General features: G+C 37.1%; 1 protein-coding gene across 1 annotated transcript in view; it reads right to left on the bottom strand.

Moving 5' to 3' along the window:
* Positions 1 to 22335, bottom strand: part of JADE3 (jade family PHD finger 3) — a 139591-nt gene that overhangs the window by 21500 nt on the left and 95756 nt on the right. Inside the window, exons 5-7 of the mRNA XM_068962649.1 lie at positions 9587 to 9777; positions 6211 to 6422; positions 1542 to 1709 (exon numbers count right to left, since the gene is read on the bottom strand). Of these exons, the coding sequence (XP_068818750.1) occupies positions 1542 to 1709; positions 6211 to 6422; positions 9587 to 9777 (571 nt within the window). The remainder of the gene's footprint in view (positions 1 to 1541; positions 1710 to 6210; positions 6423 to 9586; positions 9778 to 22335) is intronic.

The raw sequence follows: 22335 nt of genomic DNA, 5'->3' as shown, positions 1-22335 counted from the left end.
GTGTGTGTGAGTGAAAATAAGGGGTCAAGCAACTTCTGGTAAGAAGTGTTTTCTTTTCCTTCTCTTTAAAAATATATAATGCGTGTTTAAAAAATTTTTTAGATATAAATTTATTTATTTTAATTGGAGGTTAATTACAATATTGTATTGGTTTTGCCACACATCAACATGAATCCGCCACAGGTATACACGTGTTCCTGAACCCCCCTCCCTCCCCGTACCATCCCTCTGGGTCGTCTCAGTACAGAAACAACTTTAAAAAAGTGAAGGACCATTGAACAAGGACAGTCAAATGAGTACAAGTTCCACCCACACCAAGAAAGCAACAGTAGAAAGATCAGGGACATCTTGAACAGGCCCAAAGGTACTAAAAATCAGGTACTAGAAACCATAAGAGAAGGTCAATGGTGAGAAAGCGTCTTTTGAAAAAAACTCTGAGTCATATTCCAGACTTTTAACATTTTTTTCAGACTTTTAATATTTTGAAAGAATCTGCTTTTTTAGGGAATTTGCTACTGGAAATTAGTGATTCTATGGCCAGAAACCTCAGGGTTCATTTCACATGTCTATTTAGCTGGATGTTCTTAGTAAGAAAAACAAAACCACTACTCAAATTAAAAAAAAAAAAAATACTGACTTCTGTATCCGTAAGAGGGCTTCCCAGGCGGCACAGTGGTAAAGAATCCGCCTGCCAATGCAGGTTCGGTCTCTAGGTCAGGAAGATCCCCTGGAGTAGGAAATGGCAACCCTCCAGTATTCTTGCCTGGGAAATCCCATGGACAGAGGAGCCTGGTGGGCTACAGTCCATGGGGTCGAAAAAAGTCAGACTCAGTACACATATCCATAAGAATACCTATGTACCTAGGATTTTCAGTTCAGAAGTTGCAGCTTGCAGGCTCTAGAGGATGCGGTTTCGGTAGTTGTGGTGCACGGGCCTAGTTGCCCGTGCATGTGGAATCTTCCTGGACCAGAGATTGAACTCATGTCCTCTGATTGAACCCAAGGCAGGCAGACTCTTCATCACTGGATCACCAGGGAAATCCAAGATATGGTACTTTTAAGGTAAGTGAAAAGTGAAAGTGAAGTCGCTCAGTCGTGTCTGACTCTTTGTGACCCCGTGGACTATAGCCTACCAGGCTCCTCAGTCCATGAAATTTTCCAGACAAGAGTACTGGAGTGGGTTGCCGTTTCCTTCTCCAGGGGATCTTCCCAATCCAGGGATCGAACCCAGGTCTCCCACACTGCAGGCAGACACTTTACCATCTGAGCCACCAGGGATTACTTTTAAGGTAGGTTTTACCTTAAAAATATCTGCTGCTTATCCCCTCTTTTCTCATCCAAATGTATCCAATACCACTGGTAGTACCACCTATAAATTAATTAGCATGGGCTCACATGCATCCAAGAAGGATGTGACAGAGGTCAAGGTAAACCATTATCAACTCAAAATCATGGGCAGGCATAAAGCATCTCTATGAAGCCTGAGTCAGTTTGAATGCTGTGGGAGAACAAATGGCTCACAGACCTGGATGAATTCTTACCTCTGGAATCCATAGGGCACAGCTGACATGAGCCCATTTAGTCCCTGTTTTGGTGCTCTTCATGGCTCCACCTTTCTTTGGACATAACAGACATTGTGGATGAATGCCCAGGACACAGGAGCGACACAGCCAGCTGCCTTCTGGGACCTTGAGGATGCCGTAGCAGGCCTGGAGGCACGGGAAGGAGAGCAGGGAATGGTTAGCATCTACTTACTGGGCCAATGTCTGCTCTGGTACATGGTCACTGAGTACCCTCCACTTTTAGGAGAAAAGGTCAAACAAGCTCATATCCAGGATTTAGTAATTTTAAAACACTCGAAATAAAAAGCAACTTCAAGCATCTGTTCTAAGATCAGCATGTCTCTCTATGAGAATTGATTTAAGGGCAACAGAATAAGACTAGAAGGATATACACACAAAGGTTAGCTCAACTGTTATGAGTTTTGTAATTACATTTTTTTTTCTTTTTTGCCTCCATTTTCTAAAGTTTTCTCAATGCTTATGTATTATAATCAGTCAGTCATATACTTACTGAACAATGTCTGTATGTCATGCACTGTTGTGATCAAGGAAAAAGTGTTAGGAAATAAGCAGAATGACACTTCTGAAAAGCAAATGAGCTAATGTTAAAGAGCCTGATAGTGCCTGGTGCATAAAAAAGCACTCTCAACAAATTAGAGCAATTACTTGCTTCGGTTGAAGGAAAAGGGACTTAATGGATCCTAAACCGAACACAATATTAGACTAATCACAATACTCCATAATGAGTTCTTGAAGCCACTTCAAATTCCTTACAGAATAAAGATGGATAAATAAATAAATAAACTACTATGGAGGGGAGGGAGATTAGATTGGGTAATATTTTAGATTTCCTTTTCACTACCTCTAATCTCACCCATCCTTCCCCCTTACTGCTTAATCCTGACCATTAGAGACTATAGCTGAGGGCCACTTGGCTCCCCAGGTGGCCTAGCATACCTTTACCAATGATTGATTCACCATTGCAGATTCAAAGTCTGTGCCTGCCCCAGAGAGTTCACCCAAAGCTCAGATTCAACAGTCATTATCATGTTAGCCCCCAACTAGCCTAGTCCCCTTTCCAAACTCTATCCATATCACCACCATACTTTGCAGCATCCAGATCCAAATTCCTTGATCCCTATTATCCACTTTCCTTCATCTATTGTCCCCTGGGCTTGCTAATATTCCCTTCAGAGTGGTCACTAGACTCTGACCACCTTCTCCATCTCCACCACAACTACTCCATCAAAGTCCTTATTCATGTCATGCCTGGACTGATTTATTTCTAAATTCTCTTCTTTTTCCTTCATACCTTCAATCCTTCTATTTGGCTGCTATAGTTTTCATACCAATGCCCAGCAATAAAGCCTCTAAAATCTCCTTCTGCTCCCACCCCCAACCCCATCTAAAACCAGGGGTTGGCAAACTACTTAAGGCCCATTTCATAAGGGGTACTTGGTCAATATCATGTATTCTTCTCTAACTGTTATGTTTTATCTCCTCAGTGATACTGTAAGGTCACTGGGGTAGGTTCCTTATCAATTTATCTGGATGGCTCTCTATGCTGAGCTTGAGTAGGTGGTTTGGTAGAACAAATACATTTAACTCAAGAACTGAAGCTGGATTCTAACTAAGCTGCTCTCACAAAAGCAGGACATCATTTTATAAGGTCCCTAACCTTCAAAGCTTTTTCCTTTTCTGAAATTCAGAAAGTCTGCAAAGAAATGAAAGCAAGCTTCCTCCCTAAAATAGAGCCTCTTTCAGACCAGCAGAAGAAAAACCAGTAGCTGGTTCTAGGAATACCCTTTATTATATGGCCGTTTTATTGGGTAGAAAATCTTTTACTGAGCTCTTATGTAGACTTATTCCTAGTCATAAGATCACAGAAGCTTGTAATTCACTGTAGCTGCTCTCAACTCTTCCTAGACTACCAAATGATGAAGGCTGGACTCTCATTTAAAAAAAAAAAACTGCCCACATGCACGAATATATGTTTCACATATAACTTCAGGGGGTTAATAAATTTAGTGCCAAACATTATATATATGACAGGTATAAAAACTACGAGCATGTACCTTCAGGTAAATTAATTTAGGCCTCAGTTTGAGTGTTCAATATTTGGGCTAAGAAGCAGAAAATGGAACACATTAAGGGACTTGGAATGGTCCCAATTTTCACACTTTTTAATGAAAAAAATTTAAGTTCTTTTTAAAATCCAAAATCTACTGATGTAAAATAAAACTCTCTTTTAAAGCACTGACCGTAAGTGTATTGTAGTCATGAAGAAACAAATATTTGATATAATATGGTGGCAGTAAAGAAGAAAAATTATGTTTAATAAAAACAATTGTCAACATGTCCCCAATTCTGTTAAGTAAACCAAATCTTCCAAATCATTTAAAGTCACTTTTCAGTCAACAGAGGGAGCTCTAACCTAAGAATCTCTTTAGAATTCAAGTGAACATACTCACTTCGGAAGAATTCTCTTACATGAAACTTTGTGTGGCACCAACATTCAGCTTTAATACATACCAGCTTACATTCTGCAAGGCCTGGTCACATGTTATTGTCATTTCTTTCTACGTGAGGAAAGGGACCATTTATAGTCATTATTGGGTATGTTTTCAAAGTAAAATACCTTTAAGGAGAATTATTATGCTACATTTTGTTACCCAAATAACCTGGAAGTAATTCATTAATATTTTGTCCTAACTGTGAAGGAAAAATACAGAAAACGTATACAGATGATCTTGGTACTATTACCTTCAAATCTATTAAAGATCCACAATCATTTATCTGAAAACTCTAGGGTAAGAAACATCAGGAAATTTAGAACTGTGCATATCTCAGGAAAGTAATACAGTATATACATGGCATATTACATAACCCCATAATGGGATCAGGGCAGTACCATATAATCAAATACAATACATTAATAGTTCTCTAACAAAATATGAGTATTTTCACAAAATGGACTAAAGACTACAAAAAGCCTCACACTGGGTAAGTCCTGCATCTTCCCTCAAATCATTTGGTGCCAAACTTATATAAAAAACAAACAAACAAAAAAACTTATAGTTTTCACAGCTTTAAAATTCTGGAAATGCAGAGAAGGGGCTGTGGACCTGTGCTGTCAGATATTTATATATTTAAGTTCATACTTAAGTGATAAAGATTTTCTCTGTCACTAAAGGTGGGACATAAATGCTAATACCTGGTAGAGTGAAGATAATTTTCAAAATTCACTCCAAAAGGATGCAAGTAAAAGGAAGAAAGAGACCCAACTGATTACAGAATAATTCTGAATACCTTTTAATACAAAGGGTTAGGTTAGGTGGCCCAGAGAATTAAAGTCTTACATCCTGGTTTCTCTCTCCTGTATTATTTAATCATTTGAGTAATTTTGTAGCCAGAATGACATTTCTGAATTACAAATCATATCCTTTCAGGGTTGACAGGACAAAACCGAAGTTCCTTAGTTTATCAGGGAAGGCCTTTCACGTCTCTCTAGTCTCACCCTCCATGCCTTCCCTACTCGACCCCATCACTCTCCACAGTTCTGAACTGCTCAGAGTTGCCTCTGACATACTTTGCCTACTCTTACTACCCCACCTGAACATGTTCTCCTCCCTGCCTGAACACATGCTGCTGTTTTTTTTTCTGGCATTTCCCTTTAGCTGTTAAGATTCAGTTTGGGTGCACCTCCTAGAAGTTATCCCCAACTTCTATCCCTCCCATGCACTTCTACAGCAGCATGGACTTCTATCTACAAAAACACTTGGCATACTATGCTCAATGGGCAGTTTCCTCGTAGAGCCTACACCAGACTCTGATTTCCCTGGGGGCAAAGACCTTGTCTGCCTCTTCATCACTGTGTCTTCAGCATGCAGCAGAGTTCTGGTACGTGGATGGTGTTGCATACCTATTTGCTAGATAAATTAATGAAATGAATGAAACACACATATTCAAAAGGGTGAAAAATTACTTAGGGTAAGGGACTTCAAGAAAGGACTTGAACTAGATCTTGAAAGATATGTAAAGTTTTGTTAGCCAGAAGTGGGAGAGGCTTTAAGAGGTTGGGTAAAGTCACTTCATCTCTCTTGGTATTATTTGTAAAATTAAGGAGTGGGTCAGTTTTTTACAATCCTAAAATTCTACTGTTTAAAAGTAGAGTGGACCAAGTTTCCTGGGAGTGGTATATTTGGGAGATGGAGGAGAGCTTTGGGTGCCAGAATGAGAAGTCCGCACTTCCAGATACAGAAAGTGTAAACTCACCAAGGAGTGAGTTACTGACCATGGGTATAACCTGATAATATAAAAGGGACTCCAAGGCAGAGGAGAGACTCCCAGGCAGGTAGCAAGGAGACTCCCCAGGGGACTGTAAAAGTATTAAACAAGGCGATCTCAATGGCTTGGGCATGATGATACACAATGAAGACCTGGGTTTAGCCCCCTGGATTAAAGTTAATAAGTCAACTTGGGGATCATAAGAAGTATTATTTCTAAAGGAATTACTGGAGAACAGCCAGGCCAAGTTGGTATTTTCACCCTTAAATGCAAGTTGCTACCCAGATATGGGTGCTGGAGATCATCACTGAGCTTCAGAAAGGGTGACCGTGGGGAGGTGGCGGTCTCCACTCTCACTAACCTGATGCACACAGATGTTACACTTATCACAGAACACCATATCATTCCCTTCTTCACTGTCTGGAGACCGGCACACATCACAGATCACATCTTCATCATACTCTATGCCTAGCCCTTCCTCTGTCTCAATAGCATGGTTCATATTTTCATGGCAATGGCGTTCCAGGACTTCTACTGTCTTTTCCATAAGATTCTCATCAACTGGCCCATAACCTGCACAGAAATACAAACAATCAATCAACCCATCAGTCAGCTGTCATTCCCAAATCACCTACTGTGAGCCCGGTGCAAGGGTGTGGGGATTCTAAAGGATAAAATCATCTCTTCCCTGATTTTAAAACCAGATTTTAAAGAATCTTTTACTAGAGCTGTTCTAAAATTAGTGTTTGACACATAAAAGGAGAAATACATTTCACCATATTCCTTGTAAGTTATATACACTGACCCTTTCAATTTTCTGTCCAAATCCTAGCCAGTCTCCTCCTAAATTTGTTTTCTCTCTTTTTTATTTTTGGCTGCACCACGTAACTTGCAGGATCTCAGTTCCCCAACCAGGGACTGAACCTGGGCAATGGCAGTAAAAGCCTGGAATCCTAACCACTAGACCACCAGGGATCTCCTCTGAATCTGTTTTCTCTTAATCCCACTGAGGGAGGACTTTCACTGAACTTTGTAATTTTGAACACTTTAATTTATAGTGTAATAATTAGAATCATGTAACTATTTGGATATAAATAACAATTCATTCTCAGCAAACTAGTTCCAATGAGCACATTTAATGGAAATTTTCATACAAAAAGGTATTAATTCATAAAAGAAAATTCTAGGTACTGTATATGTGACTATACATATGAAATACTTGTTTTTCAAATCTGATTTTTAGAAAATCCAATAGTATTTTCTAATGACAAACTATAATATAAAATAAACTTATCAGCATTCATAAATCTAATTGGAAATTCTGAAATTACCTTTTTTTGCCTCTTGATTCCTTTTCCTTCTATACTTTTAATTTTTCTCAGTCTTCTATACATAATAACCCAACCAAAAGATTCATATGATGGCTATCGGTAACAACTAACATTTTTCTTTTTAGGGGGACTGATGATTTTGTGAGAGCACACATGTATTTACTCCAACAGCTTATAAACCCAGGAATAATTCTCAAAATGATCCAAAACAAATTTACCCAAATATTTCACTTAATTTGTAATATAAGACCCTAAGGAACTTTAGAATTTCATATAAACTACCTTTTCAATGCTGTAGCTACTTATAAAACCAAAAACTACTCAGGAAGTATGTTTAATTTTTCCAGCCAAGACAAATTATACACTTTTCCCCATGAAGTGAAGGACTATAGTGTCTGGTTAAAAAAACACTTGGGTTCAAATTCCCACTTGACCTCATATTGGTTACATAAGTTTTGCAGTTGATGGGGTCGCAAAGAGTCGGACACGACTGAGAGACTGAAGTGAACTGAAGCTTTGACAAGTTATTTGGCCTCTTTAGGCCTTAGCTTCTTTATCTATAAAAATAAGGATAATAATACCAAACTCTTGTTTTCTTATGAGGCAGAGATGAGATCATGTTCATACATTGCTTAGTATGGTGCAATGTATAGTATAGTATGTATAGTATAGCATGCAGTAAGCTCTCAATTTTTAGAATTCCTTAATCTGAATTAAAAACATGCTGAAGTTAATATTATTTTTTAAACTTTAAGTTCTTAAAACCTTACTACAATAACACTCTAAAGGAAGGCTTGAGATAAAGTTATCCTCTTTTAAAAACTCATTCAAGCCTAAATGCAGTGTGGTATCATGGATGGGATCCTGGAACAGAAAAAGGTCATTAGTGGAAAAACTGGTGAAAACCCAATGAAGTCTAGAATTTAGGTAATATAGCACTGTACCTGCACTGGTTTCTTAGCTCTGACAAATGTACCATAGTAAAGTGAGATGCTAACATGAGGGGAAACAAACTGCATGAGGGGTATGTATACTGTATTAAATCTGCAGCTTTTCTTCAGACTTAAAACTTTCAAAAATCTTTTTAAAAAAACTCATCCTAAGAGAATTAATGTGAAATACCAAAGGAATTTTGTTATAAGGCAGTGTCATGTTGAAGGCAGCACTGTAATGTCTTCAGTGTATATGAATGCTATATGGTTCATAAATACAATTGCACATTGAGCCATCGATCCATTTGATTATACCCTCATACTCTCATTTTCCCTGTCAGTTTTTTTATTCCCTTTTCTTTGGGGTTCCCACCCTAAATTTTTTTTTTGACTCCTCTCTTTCCTCTTAGAAGGCAGAACAAGAGAAGACACTAAACAAAAAGTTTTAGAAAGCAAGAAATAAGTATCGGTTACTGGCAGAATAACTATCACTATCATGCCAAACTGAATTTAATATAATTTTAATTTTTTATTCACATGCATTCAGATACGAACCTCAAAAGAAAGAAAAAAGAGGGAAGAAAAGGAACACCACTGATCCCTGTACTAACAAAGAACAAATGTGATTCAAACAAAAGCAAATGTATCCTTTACTGTATCTCATACAGAGAGTTAAGAACCACCCAGTTTCACAGGACCACTTGGACCTAAACACTGTTTAGATGGAAGACAGGTCAAAAAGAACTGTGTGTGAGTATAAGGTGAGCTTCCTTTCAGCCCAGAATTTCCAAACATTGCTGGTATGGTACTGTATGGCATGTTTACTTTAAAATTACTACTATGTGTACTTCCAAGTTTTTTGTTTGCTTATTTTTGCTTCATTTTATTCTATTTTTTGAGAGTTGCATGACAACTTTAGAACTCACCGGAGGTGGCCAAGAACTGCTTCGGGGATGTTTTGCCTTAGGCCTGCCATTCTTCTTCCAGGCAGCAAAATTCTAAATCCTTCATTAAGGCATCCTTGGTTATATCAACCTGTCAGTTGCAGTGGTGCTGCTTAATGCTAAAGTTGGAGCTTCTTGACATTAGGTGGCAATGTTAGAGGTGCCACTACCCTTGGCCCTGCTCACTGATCACAGTACTTTCCAGGGCTGAGTGAAAAAACAGTCTCAGAATCCTTCTCAACATACTCAGAAATGGGAAACAGCCTCATGAAACCTACTTGCCATCCCTGAGCCATGATATTTACCATAAACAAGGAAAGAAAAGGTCAGATTTAAATACCACTGCTCTACTTCAATATATTTATGTGCTTCAGGAAATGCCTCATTAAGATTCAAGAGGAAAATAAATGAAGAGCCCAGAAAAGAAAGGAAGCCACAGAATGAAAGCAAGTTAAATGGTCCTGACAACTTAAAAAAAAAAAATAACAGATTCAGACAAGGAACAAGTTACATGTGAGGAAACAACTTACCCATTGCTGTGAGGTCTTCATTGAGTTCCTGGAGCCAGAAGATGTCCATGTCGTCTAGGTCATAGCGGCACACAGATGCCGCCAGCTCCATGATGTTGATGTAGCCAGGCTCTGTGGTCTCTGGGTTGGAGCACTGGATATATTTCCGGGGCCGGACAAACAGGACCTCTTTTTTCTTGTCGGCCATAACCCTAGCAAAGAAAAAAAAGATAGTGATAACAATCAACGAATGACAGATTCTATGCACTGACTGGATGGCTCAACAGCACTCAGGCCATACAGTGGAGCTAAATGTTCTCCCTTCCCACCCTGGGGAAATCCCCTGCTCTGCCAACTGAAAGGCATGATAAGACCCCTTTTTAGAAGGCAAATCGTTCTACAAATCCAGTTTTGTCATTTGCTGCAAATATTCTGACTTTTAATGAAATGCTTCATTTACCCTGTGGCTCCTAAGTCCCTACTACCACTCATTCTAATAAAATGTTGTTGCATTGTGCATTCTTGGTGCAATGGCCACCACATTTATTTAGAAGGGTAAATAGCAGAAGGAGTGATACTTGTACAAAGGCACAGCCAGATTCTACACCAAAGGTAAGTTTTAGCTAAACTCATGTTTTCTATCATAGAGGCCATACTGGACGGTAGTAAAGAGTATAGGCTATAGACTCACACAATCTGTTTTTTACTTCCATTCATTCACATGGTGATCTTGGGCAATTACTTAATTTCTATAAAGTCTAGTTTTCTTAGCTAAAATATAAGGATGATAATCATAAATTATAATAGTATCAAACTTATAGGGTTATTATGATTATATGAAATAAAATACATAAAGTGCTTAGGACAGTGTATAGTAAAAAGCTGGATGATTAATAATGCCATTGTTATTTTTATATCTCTTATTTTCACTATTTATACAGATGAGTTAAAGCCAAGAAGCTATAGATTTATACAAACTTAAGGCATTTATCAACCATAAATGATAGTGACTGTAAGTCTGGGCCAGGATAAGGCAATGGGATGAAAGATTCCCATTCTTCCATCAAATTATCTAGCAGGCCTGAGTCAACCCATATTTCCCCTAACCTCTCCTGACACTTAAGATCCTAAGGAAAGGAAACCAAATAAGGGAAGAAACAGAAATTCTCACACCAATGACTGGCTCCATAATCAATGTTTTAGATGCTACATGAAGTATCAGAACACATAACCAAGAGGGGATCTGAATAATTATTCCCTGGAAATTTTAAAGAATAGGGTAAGCCATCTAAAAAATAAAGAAATAGATATACAAAGAACAGGGTAAGCCATCTAAAAAAGAGAGAAAGAAATATATATACATATATAAAATAGTGAAAACTGTTTCTCTGGAAGCCTTCTGGAGCCAGTTTCCCTACTTTAGAGTTACTATGTATGTAGAATGATTCATAAACATAAATGTATTCATATGAATACACATAACTATATTAGGTTGGTGCAAAGGTAACTGTGCTTTTGCACTGTTGAATTTTGCCATTTGATATTAGAATGCATCCTTAAATAAACATGGCTATGTTACACATCATTTTAATGTACATTTCTTGCTTTATGTTTTTTGCTAATGGCTTATTACTTGCTGTTTATTTTATATTTATTTTAAACTATAGAAATGACATTAGACAAAAAGTAAATTCGAACAATTTTTTTATTCAAGTTCAAAATGAGTTGTAAAGCAGGGGAGACAACTCACAACATCAACAATGCATTTGGCTCAGGAACTGCTAACGAACATACAGTGCAGTGGTGATTCAAGAAGTTTTGCAAAGGAGACAAGACCCTTGAAGATGAGGAGTGTAGGCTGGCCATCGGAAGTAACAACAACCAATTGAGAGCATCATTGAAACTGGTCCTCTTACAACTATATGAGAAGTTGCTGAAGAACTCAGTATCGACCATTCTATGGTTGTTCAACATTTGAAGCAAATTGGAAAGGTGAAAAAACTCATTAAATGGGTGCTTCATGAGCTGAGTGAAAATTTAAAAAAAATTGTCATTTTGAAGTGTCTTCTTCTCTTATTCTACACAACAACAAACCATTTCTTGATCAGATTGTGATGTGTGATCAAAAGTGGGTTTTATATGACAACCAGCGATGACCAGCTCAGTGGCTGGACCGAGAAGCAGCGCCAAAGCACTTCCCAAAGCCAAACTTGCACCAATAAAAGGTCATGGTCACTCTTTGGTGGTCTGATTGACTACAGCTTTCTGAATTCTACCAAAACTATTACATCTGAGCAAGTTGATGAGATCACTGAAAATTGCAACGCCTGCAGCTGGTATTGATCAACAGAAAGGGCCCAATTCTTCTCCACGACAATGCCTGCCCAACTGCACATCACATCACCAATGCTTCAAAAGTTGAACAAATTGGGCTATCAAGTTTTGCCTCATCTGCTATATTCTCCTGACCTCTCGCCAACCGACTACCACTTCCTCAAGCATCTTGACAACTTTTCTCAGGGAAAACACTTCCACAACCAGCACAAGGCAGAGAATACTTTCCAAGAGTTCATCGAATCCTGAAGCATGGAGTTTTGCACTACAGGAAAAAACAAACCTATTTCTCATTAGCAAAAATGTGTTGATTGTAATGGTTCCTACTTTGATTAATTTAAAGATGTGTTTGAGCCTAGTTATAATGATTTACAATTCATGGTCTGAAAATGCAATTACTTTTGTACCAACCTAATATACAGAGGCACAGTCCACTCTGTAAATATAGAGTGAATATTTCCTAAGCATTCTTCTAGAAACTTATGATTCCAAATAATGCATGTTGTTAACTACATGCAATCACATATTTTAATTTTTTAAAAACCATACGAAGCTTTTAAAGTCAAAGGCAATAAAATATTTGAGGAAAAAGTGGAACTCTAAAATAATTAATGGAAGCTAAAAATTTGGGAAATGCTATCAGAGGCCTGCTTCCCACTGAAATGAACCCAACTGAAAAGGCCAAGACATGCATATGAATTCTCCACAGTCTATGAGATTAAATATGCTGTGCTTTTTGGTGCATGCTTTATGAGGTAATTATAGAATATTTTTTTCAAGATTCATCTTTTTCTAAAAGGAATAATATTTTGCTTATCTATTCATCTTAATTGCCTCAAATTTCCTGTGGAACAAGGTAGACCTATAGATGTTCTTGATTTAAACTAATACATTTATTAAGCTTCTGGAAGAAAATAAAAAGGAATATTTTTATGACCTTGGGATAGACAAAGATATTTTAAGTAAGACACAAAGTCATTAACCATAAAGGAAGAGATTGGAAACGCTGTTTATCAACAGTGTATAATAAACTTTTACAAATCAAATAGAAAATGACAGATAAGTCAATTAAAAACTGGGCAAAAATTTGAATAGACACTTCACAAATAAGGCTATCCAAATGGCAAAAATCTCAAAAGGTTCTCAACTTCATCAGTTAATACAGAAATGCAGACTGAAATCATAATCATTACCTACCAGAATGGCTAAACTTGAAAAGATTGACCAAAAATTGAAGATACTAAGTGCTTGTAAGGAAATGCAGCAAACAGACCACTGCTGCTGGAAGTGTGAACTGGTACAATCATTTTGGCAAACTATCTGGCAGCAGATATTATGGCTGAACATATGCAAACCCACTCCTAGGAATATACTTTAAAAAGTATACATACATATATATACATACATACATACATATATACACACACACTAAAAGATGAACAAAAATGTCCATATTAGCATTTTTCATAATAGCTGAAAACTGAGAGCAACCCAAATATCTATCAAAAGCAGAATGGATAAATAAAGTGTGGTATATTCACACAATGGGATATTACACACAAGTGAAACTTAATGAAATGCTACATGCAACAGCATGGATGAATCTCACAACCATAATGAGGAACAAAACAACCCAGTCTCAGTTATGAAGGTTAAAAACTGGCAAAACTGTCACCTATAGTGAATGAAGTCAGTGGGGAGGAGAAGGAGGGCTTCTTGGGTGTTGATAATGCTCTATTTCTTGATCTGGGTGGAGGTTAAAGAAGTGTATCATGAAAACTGAGTTATACAGTTATGCATTAGTTATATCTTTCTGTGTGTATATTTCAATGCAAAATTTATAACATGATGATGATGATATCTCATTCATCTTTTCATATGTCTGAATCTAACAACTAAGCCTATGACAATAAAAAAAAAATTATAGGCTGAAACAGTAATGCCAAAGGATACCCACAAGGAGAAATTCTTATGATAGAGGGAAGGTCTATAACAATAAGTGAAAAAATATTGCTTTGGGTTTTGTAAAATTCAGCTTTAAGATCTTCAAGTACACATTATATTGCTGTAGCTGGTGGAAATCCCAGGATCATTCCTTGGTGATTTTCTTCTCTGGCCACTATACGCTAGGTAGAGGGACATTCTCTGAATGGTCATCAGATCACTGAACAACATAGCAAAAGCACACAAGCCTAGAGGTATGAGCAATTTTGTTAGGGTGATGTAGTAAGTGCAATTTTAAATTTGGATGTTTGAATGTAAATGAAAGTCTAATAACTTTCTGGATGACCAATTTTGGTCAAAGGACCCACAACCACACCTGCTTAGCCTCATAGAAAGAAGGCCTCTCCACCTGCTCCTCAGGGTAGGTCAGCTGACCTCTGGCCTATGTGAACACTGCTGTGACACTAAAGAGGCATTAAAAGGAAGCTGGAACCACTCTAAGCTGACCTATAGCCTCTTCCAGTGTTTAGTCCTCAGTGAGTCTTCAGTTGATCTAAATATTTAACAGGGAGAGACTATTATTAAAGAGACTTCATTTCCTAATGAGTGGATCAGAATCATTTGTGAATAGCATAAAAATTGCACAAATACCATAACATCATGGACTTTTAAAAGGCTTGAGTAAATGTCTTAAAAGCTAACTAAATAGAAGTCCCTTTTAATAATATCCCTAGGAATAGTTTCCCAAGATGCCCCTTGTTAATCTTGCCACTCTTGCTTCTCTGAAAGACTCCATGTCTCATCTATGAAACAAAGGACAATTATAACCTCTATGACAGATGGTATTTAAAAAATTCCACATGCTCTTCTACAATGTGACTCTGTCCCTCCCCCAAGTGGTGAAGTCTATTTCCCCTCATCTTGAATCAGGGAGGGCATATGACCGTTTCCACCAATGGAATACAGCAGAAGTGATGCTATGAGAATTGCAAGGCTGGGTCATAAAAGGGAAAACAGCTTTCACCCTGTTTGCTGGAACACATGCATATGGACCCCTGTACCTAAGGCCTGTGAAGAGTCTGCCTACACTGAGATTGTCATGCTATGAGGAAACCAAATCAAACAGGGAGGCCACATGCAATATTTACATCATCCCAGCCCAGGGAGCAGACATGTTAGTGAAAAAACCTTTAGATGATTCCAGTCCCCAACCACTGAGTCACCCCAAACTTCAAGTCTTCCTCACTGAGGCCCTAGACATCACAGAGCAGAGACTAACCATCCCAACTGTGCCCTGTCTGAATTTCTGACCCACAGAACCTATAAGTATAAAAACATGGTTGCCTGACAATAAGTTGGGGAGCAACAGTAACTGAAAAAACAATTTATAGAGCAATAGTAACTGGAAAAACCACCAAAAGACTGCTTTAAACTTTAAATAAGATAGATGTGTATATAAAAGTACTCTTTATTGATTCTCATAACTGAAAGCAAAATGGTGGACTGCTGCTGCCTAAAACAGAAAGGAAAAAGAGCTGAAGAGTGGGGCAAGGAGAGTACGGGGAGGTGAGAGAAGTATGATGGTGAAATACAGCAGTGGAGTGGGAGGTAGGCTTGTGCTCCCTATATCACTAGGGGCCATTCTTCCTTTGACTTATATATATGAAATCTGATACATCTTGAAAGTAGAACCAAGGGGATCCCCTTTGATACTGAATATGGGGTATGAGGCAATGAAGAATCAAAGATGATTCTGTGAATTTTGGTCTGAAAGACTGAACAGGAAGAATGAATCTGCTATCAGTTAAATGTATAAAATTACAGGTGGAACTAGTCTGGGAAGAACATCAGTAATTCAGTTTGGGACATTTTAAGTCTGAGATGTCTATTGGACATCCAAGTGGAAATGCTGCATTGGTGTTTACTATTTGAGTCTAGAGTTTAGTGAAGAAAGTACTGCTGTCTGTAACCTAGTTAACCAAACATTTACATTCCAAGGAGAAATAGGGGCCTCTCTGGGTATTTAATCATCCTCTCTTTCAGTATCACTAATGACTCAGAAGTATATTTGTTAACTGAAAAAAGCAAGCTACAGAATATTCCCATTTATTTGTACATACATATGTACATGTTGTCAGAGAAGGCAATGGCAATCCACTCCAGTACTCTTGCCTGGAAAATCCCTTGGACGGAGGAGCCTGGCAGGCTGCAGTCCATGGGGTTGCGAAGAGTGGGACACGACTTCACTTTCACTTTCACTTTTCACTTTCATGCACTGGAGAAGGAAATGGCAACCCACTGCAGTGCTCTTGCCTGTAGACTCCCAGGGACGGGGGAGCCTGGTGGGCTGCCATCTACGGGGTCGCACAGAGTCGGACATGACTTAAGCGACTTAGCAGCAGCATGTACATGTTGTATAAGCACACACATACAGTTAATATTTGTGTTCTGATGTTTTTGTTTCTACAGTAAGTCAATTAATAATTCATCTAAGGCTTCCCAGGTGGTGCTAGTGGTGAAGAATCTGCCCGCCAATGAAGGAGCCACAAGAGATGAGGGTTCCACCCCTGGGTCGGGAATGGGATCCTACTCCAGTATTCTTGCCTGGAAAATTCCAAGGGCAGAGGAGCCTGGCTGCTACAGTCCATGGGGCCACAAATAGTCAGACATGACTGAGAGAGTGAGCATGGGCACACAAGCACACACATACAACATTAACCATTTATGTGTAATATAACTTATAATGCATGCTTCCTTTCAAACAAACATAAAGCATTGTTTTCCTTCCATCGGACCCTTACTGTGAAAGAAATTATTTTAAATAAACAGATGAAAACAAAACAAAAACTATCTGAAGCTTATCACTGATGAGCATCAAAATCATCCAGTCTACCTAAAAAACATGTAATGGTGTTACTATCATTTTTATTCGTTGAACTTAACTTCAAAAAATTCCTGTGGTAATGAACAGGCTTATCTAAACAGCTGAAACTTGCAGTGCAAGATGGCTCTGTTTCATAATTCTCTGTACCCCTCACCTCAATCACCACATATACATACTACACTATCCTAAAGGACAAGAGAATTGCAGAAACAACAATGGAACAGAGAGGAAAACCTTACCTGAAAGCCAGAACAATTCTAAAAGGATTTGCTTCACCTATCTGCTGTATCTTTTTCCATCCCTTTTCAGTTACTACAGCAAAGAATAAGAGTAATTCTAGGACCCAAGAAACATGTCAATTCATATACATCCAAAATTTCTTCTATAAGTCCATTAGAAAACACAATTCTGAAGTATTTTGACAATCTTGTGACTTAGATAATAAATAAAAAGCATGTTTAGTTTTATTAGTATTTAAGTTTCTCTAGCTGATTGACTTAATCTGGCTGTAGGCAATAAGACAAGTAACTCAAATACAAACATTATAAACATTACTATTGTGATGGGCTGAAGATAGTCACAAATCCTTTGATAGTCCTGTCAAGAGGTAGGGTCAATTTCCCTCCTCTTCAGTCTGAGACTGCTCTAATAAAATATGGTAGAAGTAGTACTGTGCCATTTTCTGAGCCCAGGCCTTGAGAATGGCACCTTCTACTTCTTATCTCTAAGAATACTCACTCTTGGAGCCCAGAGCTGCCATGTAAGAAGTCAGGCTATCCTGATCATGTGGACAGGTCCTAATACTAAATGGGAATCTGGGCAGTACACATCATAGCATCAACTAGAGGGTTACAGTGGTGAATAAAATCAGTAAGGCTCCTGTGCTCATGTAGCTTTGAGTTTGTAATGCCACTACCAAAGTGTAAGAGAGAAATGCTAATATGTTCACCAAACCCTAGATGTCTTCCATCTAGGCACATAGCAAGGCTGCATTCCCTAGTACCCTTTGCAGTTAGGTGGGCCATATGAACGAGTTCTGGCTAATAGCATATGTGCGGATCATCTACTTCAAAATCTAGACCCCCTCCAAATCTACCTGCATCACCCTCCATGCTGTCTTGTCTTTTCCTGCAAACTGGATTTAGAAGTTTGGGGGTGGAAGAGTGGGAAAAGACCTAGCAGATAGAGGAGGCACTCCAGAAAGAGCCTGAGTCTTTGAATGACTGTGAGTGGCAGAGATGATTGACATCCCAAACCCACACTGGATGGAGACATGTGCAAAAAATAAAACTTTCATTGTGTTAAGATGCTGAGATTCTTGGAGATGTTTGTTATAGCATTTGGCCTATCATGACTAATACATACATAATGGTTAAAAGTTATTTCCCAGTATTTTCATGTTTGTTTCCACTTAAGTAACTATTGCATTACATTAGATTCATTCTTAAATTTCTCTAACAGATTTATATTTTGGGATATTCTCTCTAGAGATATCCATCAGTAGAAAATAACCAACCAACAAGGTTTAAATTTTACTAAAACTAATATGGAGGAGTCAACTCAACATAATATATTAAGATTTTTATTTTTACATTCTGATACTTTTTATATGGTATTGTGAACTGCTGCAACATTCTTTATTAAAAACATTTAGCACAAAATCAAGGAATGTCCTCATGCTTTTACACACAGATTAATTTTTTAAGTTTGGGAGGCAGGAAGAATTTTTATAATTAAATAACTATTAGTGAACATTTCTTTTTATTTTTTTAATGTAACAATATTAATTTAATGTAATAATGTTTGGTCAAAACTAAAATCACTATTCCAAAGATGACTCTAGCACTGATTCTTGAGGTGCAGGTTTTGAGTTTTATGTGCATAAACCACCCTGTGAATATTTCTTTGTATATGAAAGTAATATAATAATCATTGAAAATATTAGTTTTAAATTTAAATGCAATCATAGCAAGGGTTTGTTATGAAACATTTACATTTGTTTAGATTTGGCAGTTGTGTCAGAAGAAAATACTTCACTTTATTTTGAGAATAAAGCTACATCTTTTAATTTCAAAAACTAAGTATTCTCTCAATAGTGTAAATAACCACATTGTTACCAGGCACCTCCTTAACTGCTAGGAAATTTGTAATCTATGAAAAAACAACAAAAACATATAAAAAGAAACACTAACATTAAAAGTTATAAAATTAACCAATAAAAAGGAACATATCTGATATTGTCCTATATAGTGGGAAAAAGTAGCATCTTTGGACAGAGTGAAAGGACAGTAGAGAAATTAGCATCTCAGTTTAAAATATGAATAACTAAAAAAATCAATTTGGTAGATTTGTGAAAGGGGATTTAAAAAAATGGAACTGGGATTTCTTAGTTATTCAAGAACCATGCTTTCTTTCTTAGCAGCCTGGTGGAACCAAGGTGGTTGAGGTTGGGATATAGTGTCCATTTTCAAAAAGGAAGTTGCTCAACAAGTGGTGTCGGGACACTTGGTTATCCACATGCCAAAGGATGAAGTCAGACCTTTAACACCTCACACCATACACAAAAATAAACTGAAATGGATCAAAGACCCAAATATAAGAGTTAAAACTACAGAATTCTGAGAAGAATTCTAGGTATAAAACTTCATCTTGGTTTAGGTAATGATTTCTTAGATATGACACCAAAAGGACAAGCAACCAAAAGAAAAAAATAGATACACTGAACTTCATCAAAATTAAAACTTCTGTGCCTCAAAGGACACCATCAATGAAGTGAAAAGACAACCCAGAGAATGGGAGAAATTATTCACAAATCATGTATCTGGTAAAAAACCTGTATCTAGACTATGTAAAGAACTTTTACAATTTAACAATAAAAAGACAAATTAACACATTTTTATAATGGGCAAAAGATGTGAATAATTTCCCCAAAGAGATATACATAGGAGGTATGCATGGATGCATCAAGTGAAAATGGAACATTCTACAACTGCTAGTCAGGGGACATCATCACCCTTTTCACTAAAAGGCTAGATTTTCAGCAGCCAAAGGCAGCCATTCCAAAGTGAATATGACAGAACATAAAGAGATGAACTGACATGTTTCACTTTACAGTTTGAACAGTAACGTTTCACAGGAAAGGAAAAAAAAAAACCATTGTATTTGCTAACCACATAAAAGCTTCTTCTCTTTGTAATAAAGTACAAAAGCTCTCTTCCAAGAACATACAACTGGCTGATAAGCACATAAAGAAAAGATGTTAGGACTTCTCTAGTGGTCCAGTGGTTAGGAATCTACCTTCTAATGCAGGGGATGTGGGTTCAATCCCTAGTCTGGGAACTAAGATCCCACATGCCCAGGGGTAACTACTGAGCCTGTACCACAAAACTAGAGAGACCAGGTGCCACAACTAAGACACAACATAGCCAAAAATAAACAAATAAATAAACAATAAAAAAGAAAAGATGCTCAACATCATTAGCCAACAAGCAAATGCAAAATCACAATGAGATGTACTTCATACCCACTAGGATAACTATAATTTAAAAAATAGAAGTGTTGGTTAGGATGAGAAAATGGAATCCTCATAAAATGCTGGTAGGAATGTATGGTTGACCCTTGAACAAGACAGGGGTAAGGGGTGCTGACACCTCACACAGTCAAAAATTCACATATAATTTATAGTTGGCCCTCCATATCTGTGGTTCTGGATCTGTTGATTCAAACAACAGCAGACTGTATTACAATAGTATTTACTATTGAGAAAATCCACATATAAGTGGACCTGCACAGTTCAAGCTCACATTGTTCAAGGGTCAACTATAATATCTTTTGGTTGTTTACTAATTTTCTTTCCTAAAACCCACCCACTTTCCTCTTTGCTTCGTTTATCCTATTCTCTTTACAATGATAAATGTATACTGAAAACCTACTATTAGGCAGTAAGGCTTCTGCTCTTAAGTAGCTTATAGTCACATTTGTTGTCTTTCCTTTTCTCTTCTAATCACATACTGCTGTGCTGTCATGTGCCCACTACCACATTTTCTTACCATCTACACACTCCTCTATTTGTGATGATTGCATATTTTTTGATTGCATATTTTTATAATTATATATATGGATGATATTTTTATTAACATTATTGAGGTATAAATGACCTATCAAGCTACATATATTTAAAATGTACAAATTAACAAGTTCTGACACACATATAAATTTGTGCAACAAGAACTACAACCAAGATAATAAATATAACCATCACCTCTAAAAGTTCTCTTATATCCTCTTGCTCCACTGGCCACTTCCAAAACACCCAATGATCTGCTGTCACCAAAGCAGGTAGTCCTCACTTTGCACAGTGGTATTGTACTGTAAAAATGACTGTGCATGAAACTGTGAAAAGCAATCTTAATAATCACTGGGGAAATTATGATTTTTCAGTGACCTTTAAAATTTTTGTCAAAACATTTTACTCCCTTATTGTTGGCTATATTATATAGGGAAATAAAAAATATTAAAACCAATACGCATTTAACACCCTATCATTTGAAACACTGAGAATTTAAACTCTTTTATCTCTTTGTAAAACTTATCAAGAGCACAGTGCTTAATTCTTAATTTACAAAACTTATGAAACAGAATAAGCAACTCTTCTATGTCCTGGAAAGTTGTCATACTGTTCTATGAACTTGGATTAGTTTCCAACATTTTGTCCTTTGTGCTTTCACTGCTGTAAAATTTTTTGAGAGTTCCTTTAATGTGGGTTTTATTCTGGCATCATTTTATCTGGAACATCTTCATTCTTTTAATCACAATCACTTTCTTCATGTCTGTATGTCTGCCTTCATTAAGTTCCTCTAGCTGCATATCTAGAGCCTCAAACTGCAACAGTATACCCACATTCCCATGTTCAACTATTTATTCTATAACTACATTGGATTTGATTCAAATTTCTCTTTCAGTATTATCAGTTTTTATTTCTTTAAGTGTTTGGTAGAATTTCCCAGTTGAAACCATCTGGGCCTAGAGGTATTTTTATGGAGAGTTTTTAATTACAAATTCAATTTCATTAATAGTTATGAGGCTATTCAACTGATTATTTCACATTGAGTAAGTTGTGGTAATTTGTTTGGATAACCCCCAGGAAGGCAGGAAAAACAAAAGAGAAAAATAAAAAACAGAGAACACTCATATACACACACAATAAAATAAAAGTCTGTTAGGACAGACTTAAGCCCTAACATATCATTAATTACATTAAATGTAAATGGTCTAAACACATTAAGTCAAAGGTTGGCAGAATGGATTAAAAAACGATTCAAATATATGCTATCAAAAACACTTAAGATAGAAGCATATAAATCAGTCAAAAGTAAAATAAAGGAGAAAGATATAAATACAAACATTACTGAAAAGAAAGCAAGAGTGACAACATTAATATCAGATTAAGTAGCTTTCATAGCAGAGAAAATTACCAGAGATGGGGAGGAATATTACATAATAAAGAAAGGATAAATTCACCAATAAAATATAGCAATCATAAATATATGTGCACCAAACAACAGTGATACAAAATATTTGAAACAAAAACTGATTGGGATGAAAAGAG

The sequence above is a fragment of the Capricornis sumatraensis genome, chromosome X, assembly GCF_032405125.1.
Source record: "Capricornis sumatraensis isolate serow.1 chromosome X, serow.2, whole genome shotgun sequence".
Lineage (NCBI taxonomy): Eukaryota > Metazoa > Chordata > Mammalia > Artiodactyla > Bovidae > Capricornis > Capricornis sumatraensis.
This window is presented reverse-complemented; position numbering and strand designations above follow the sequence as displayed.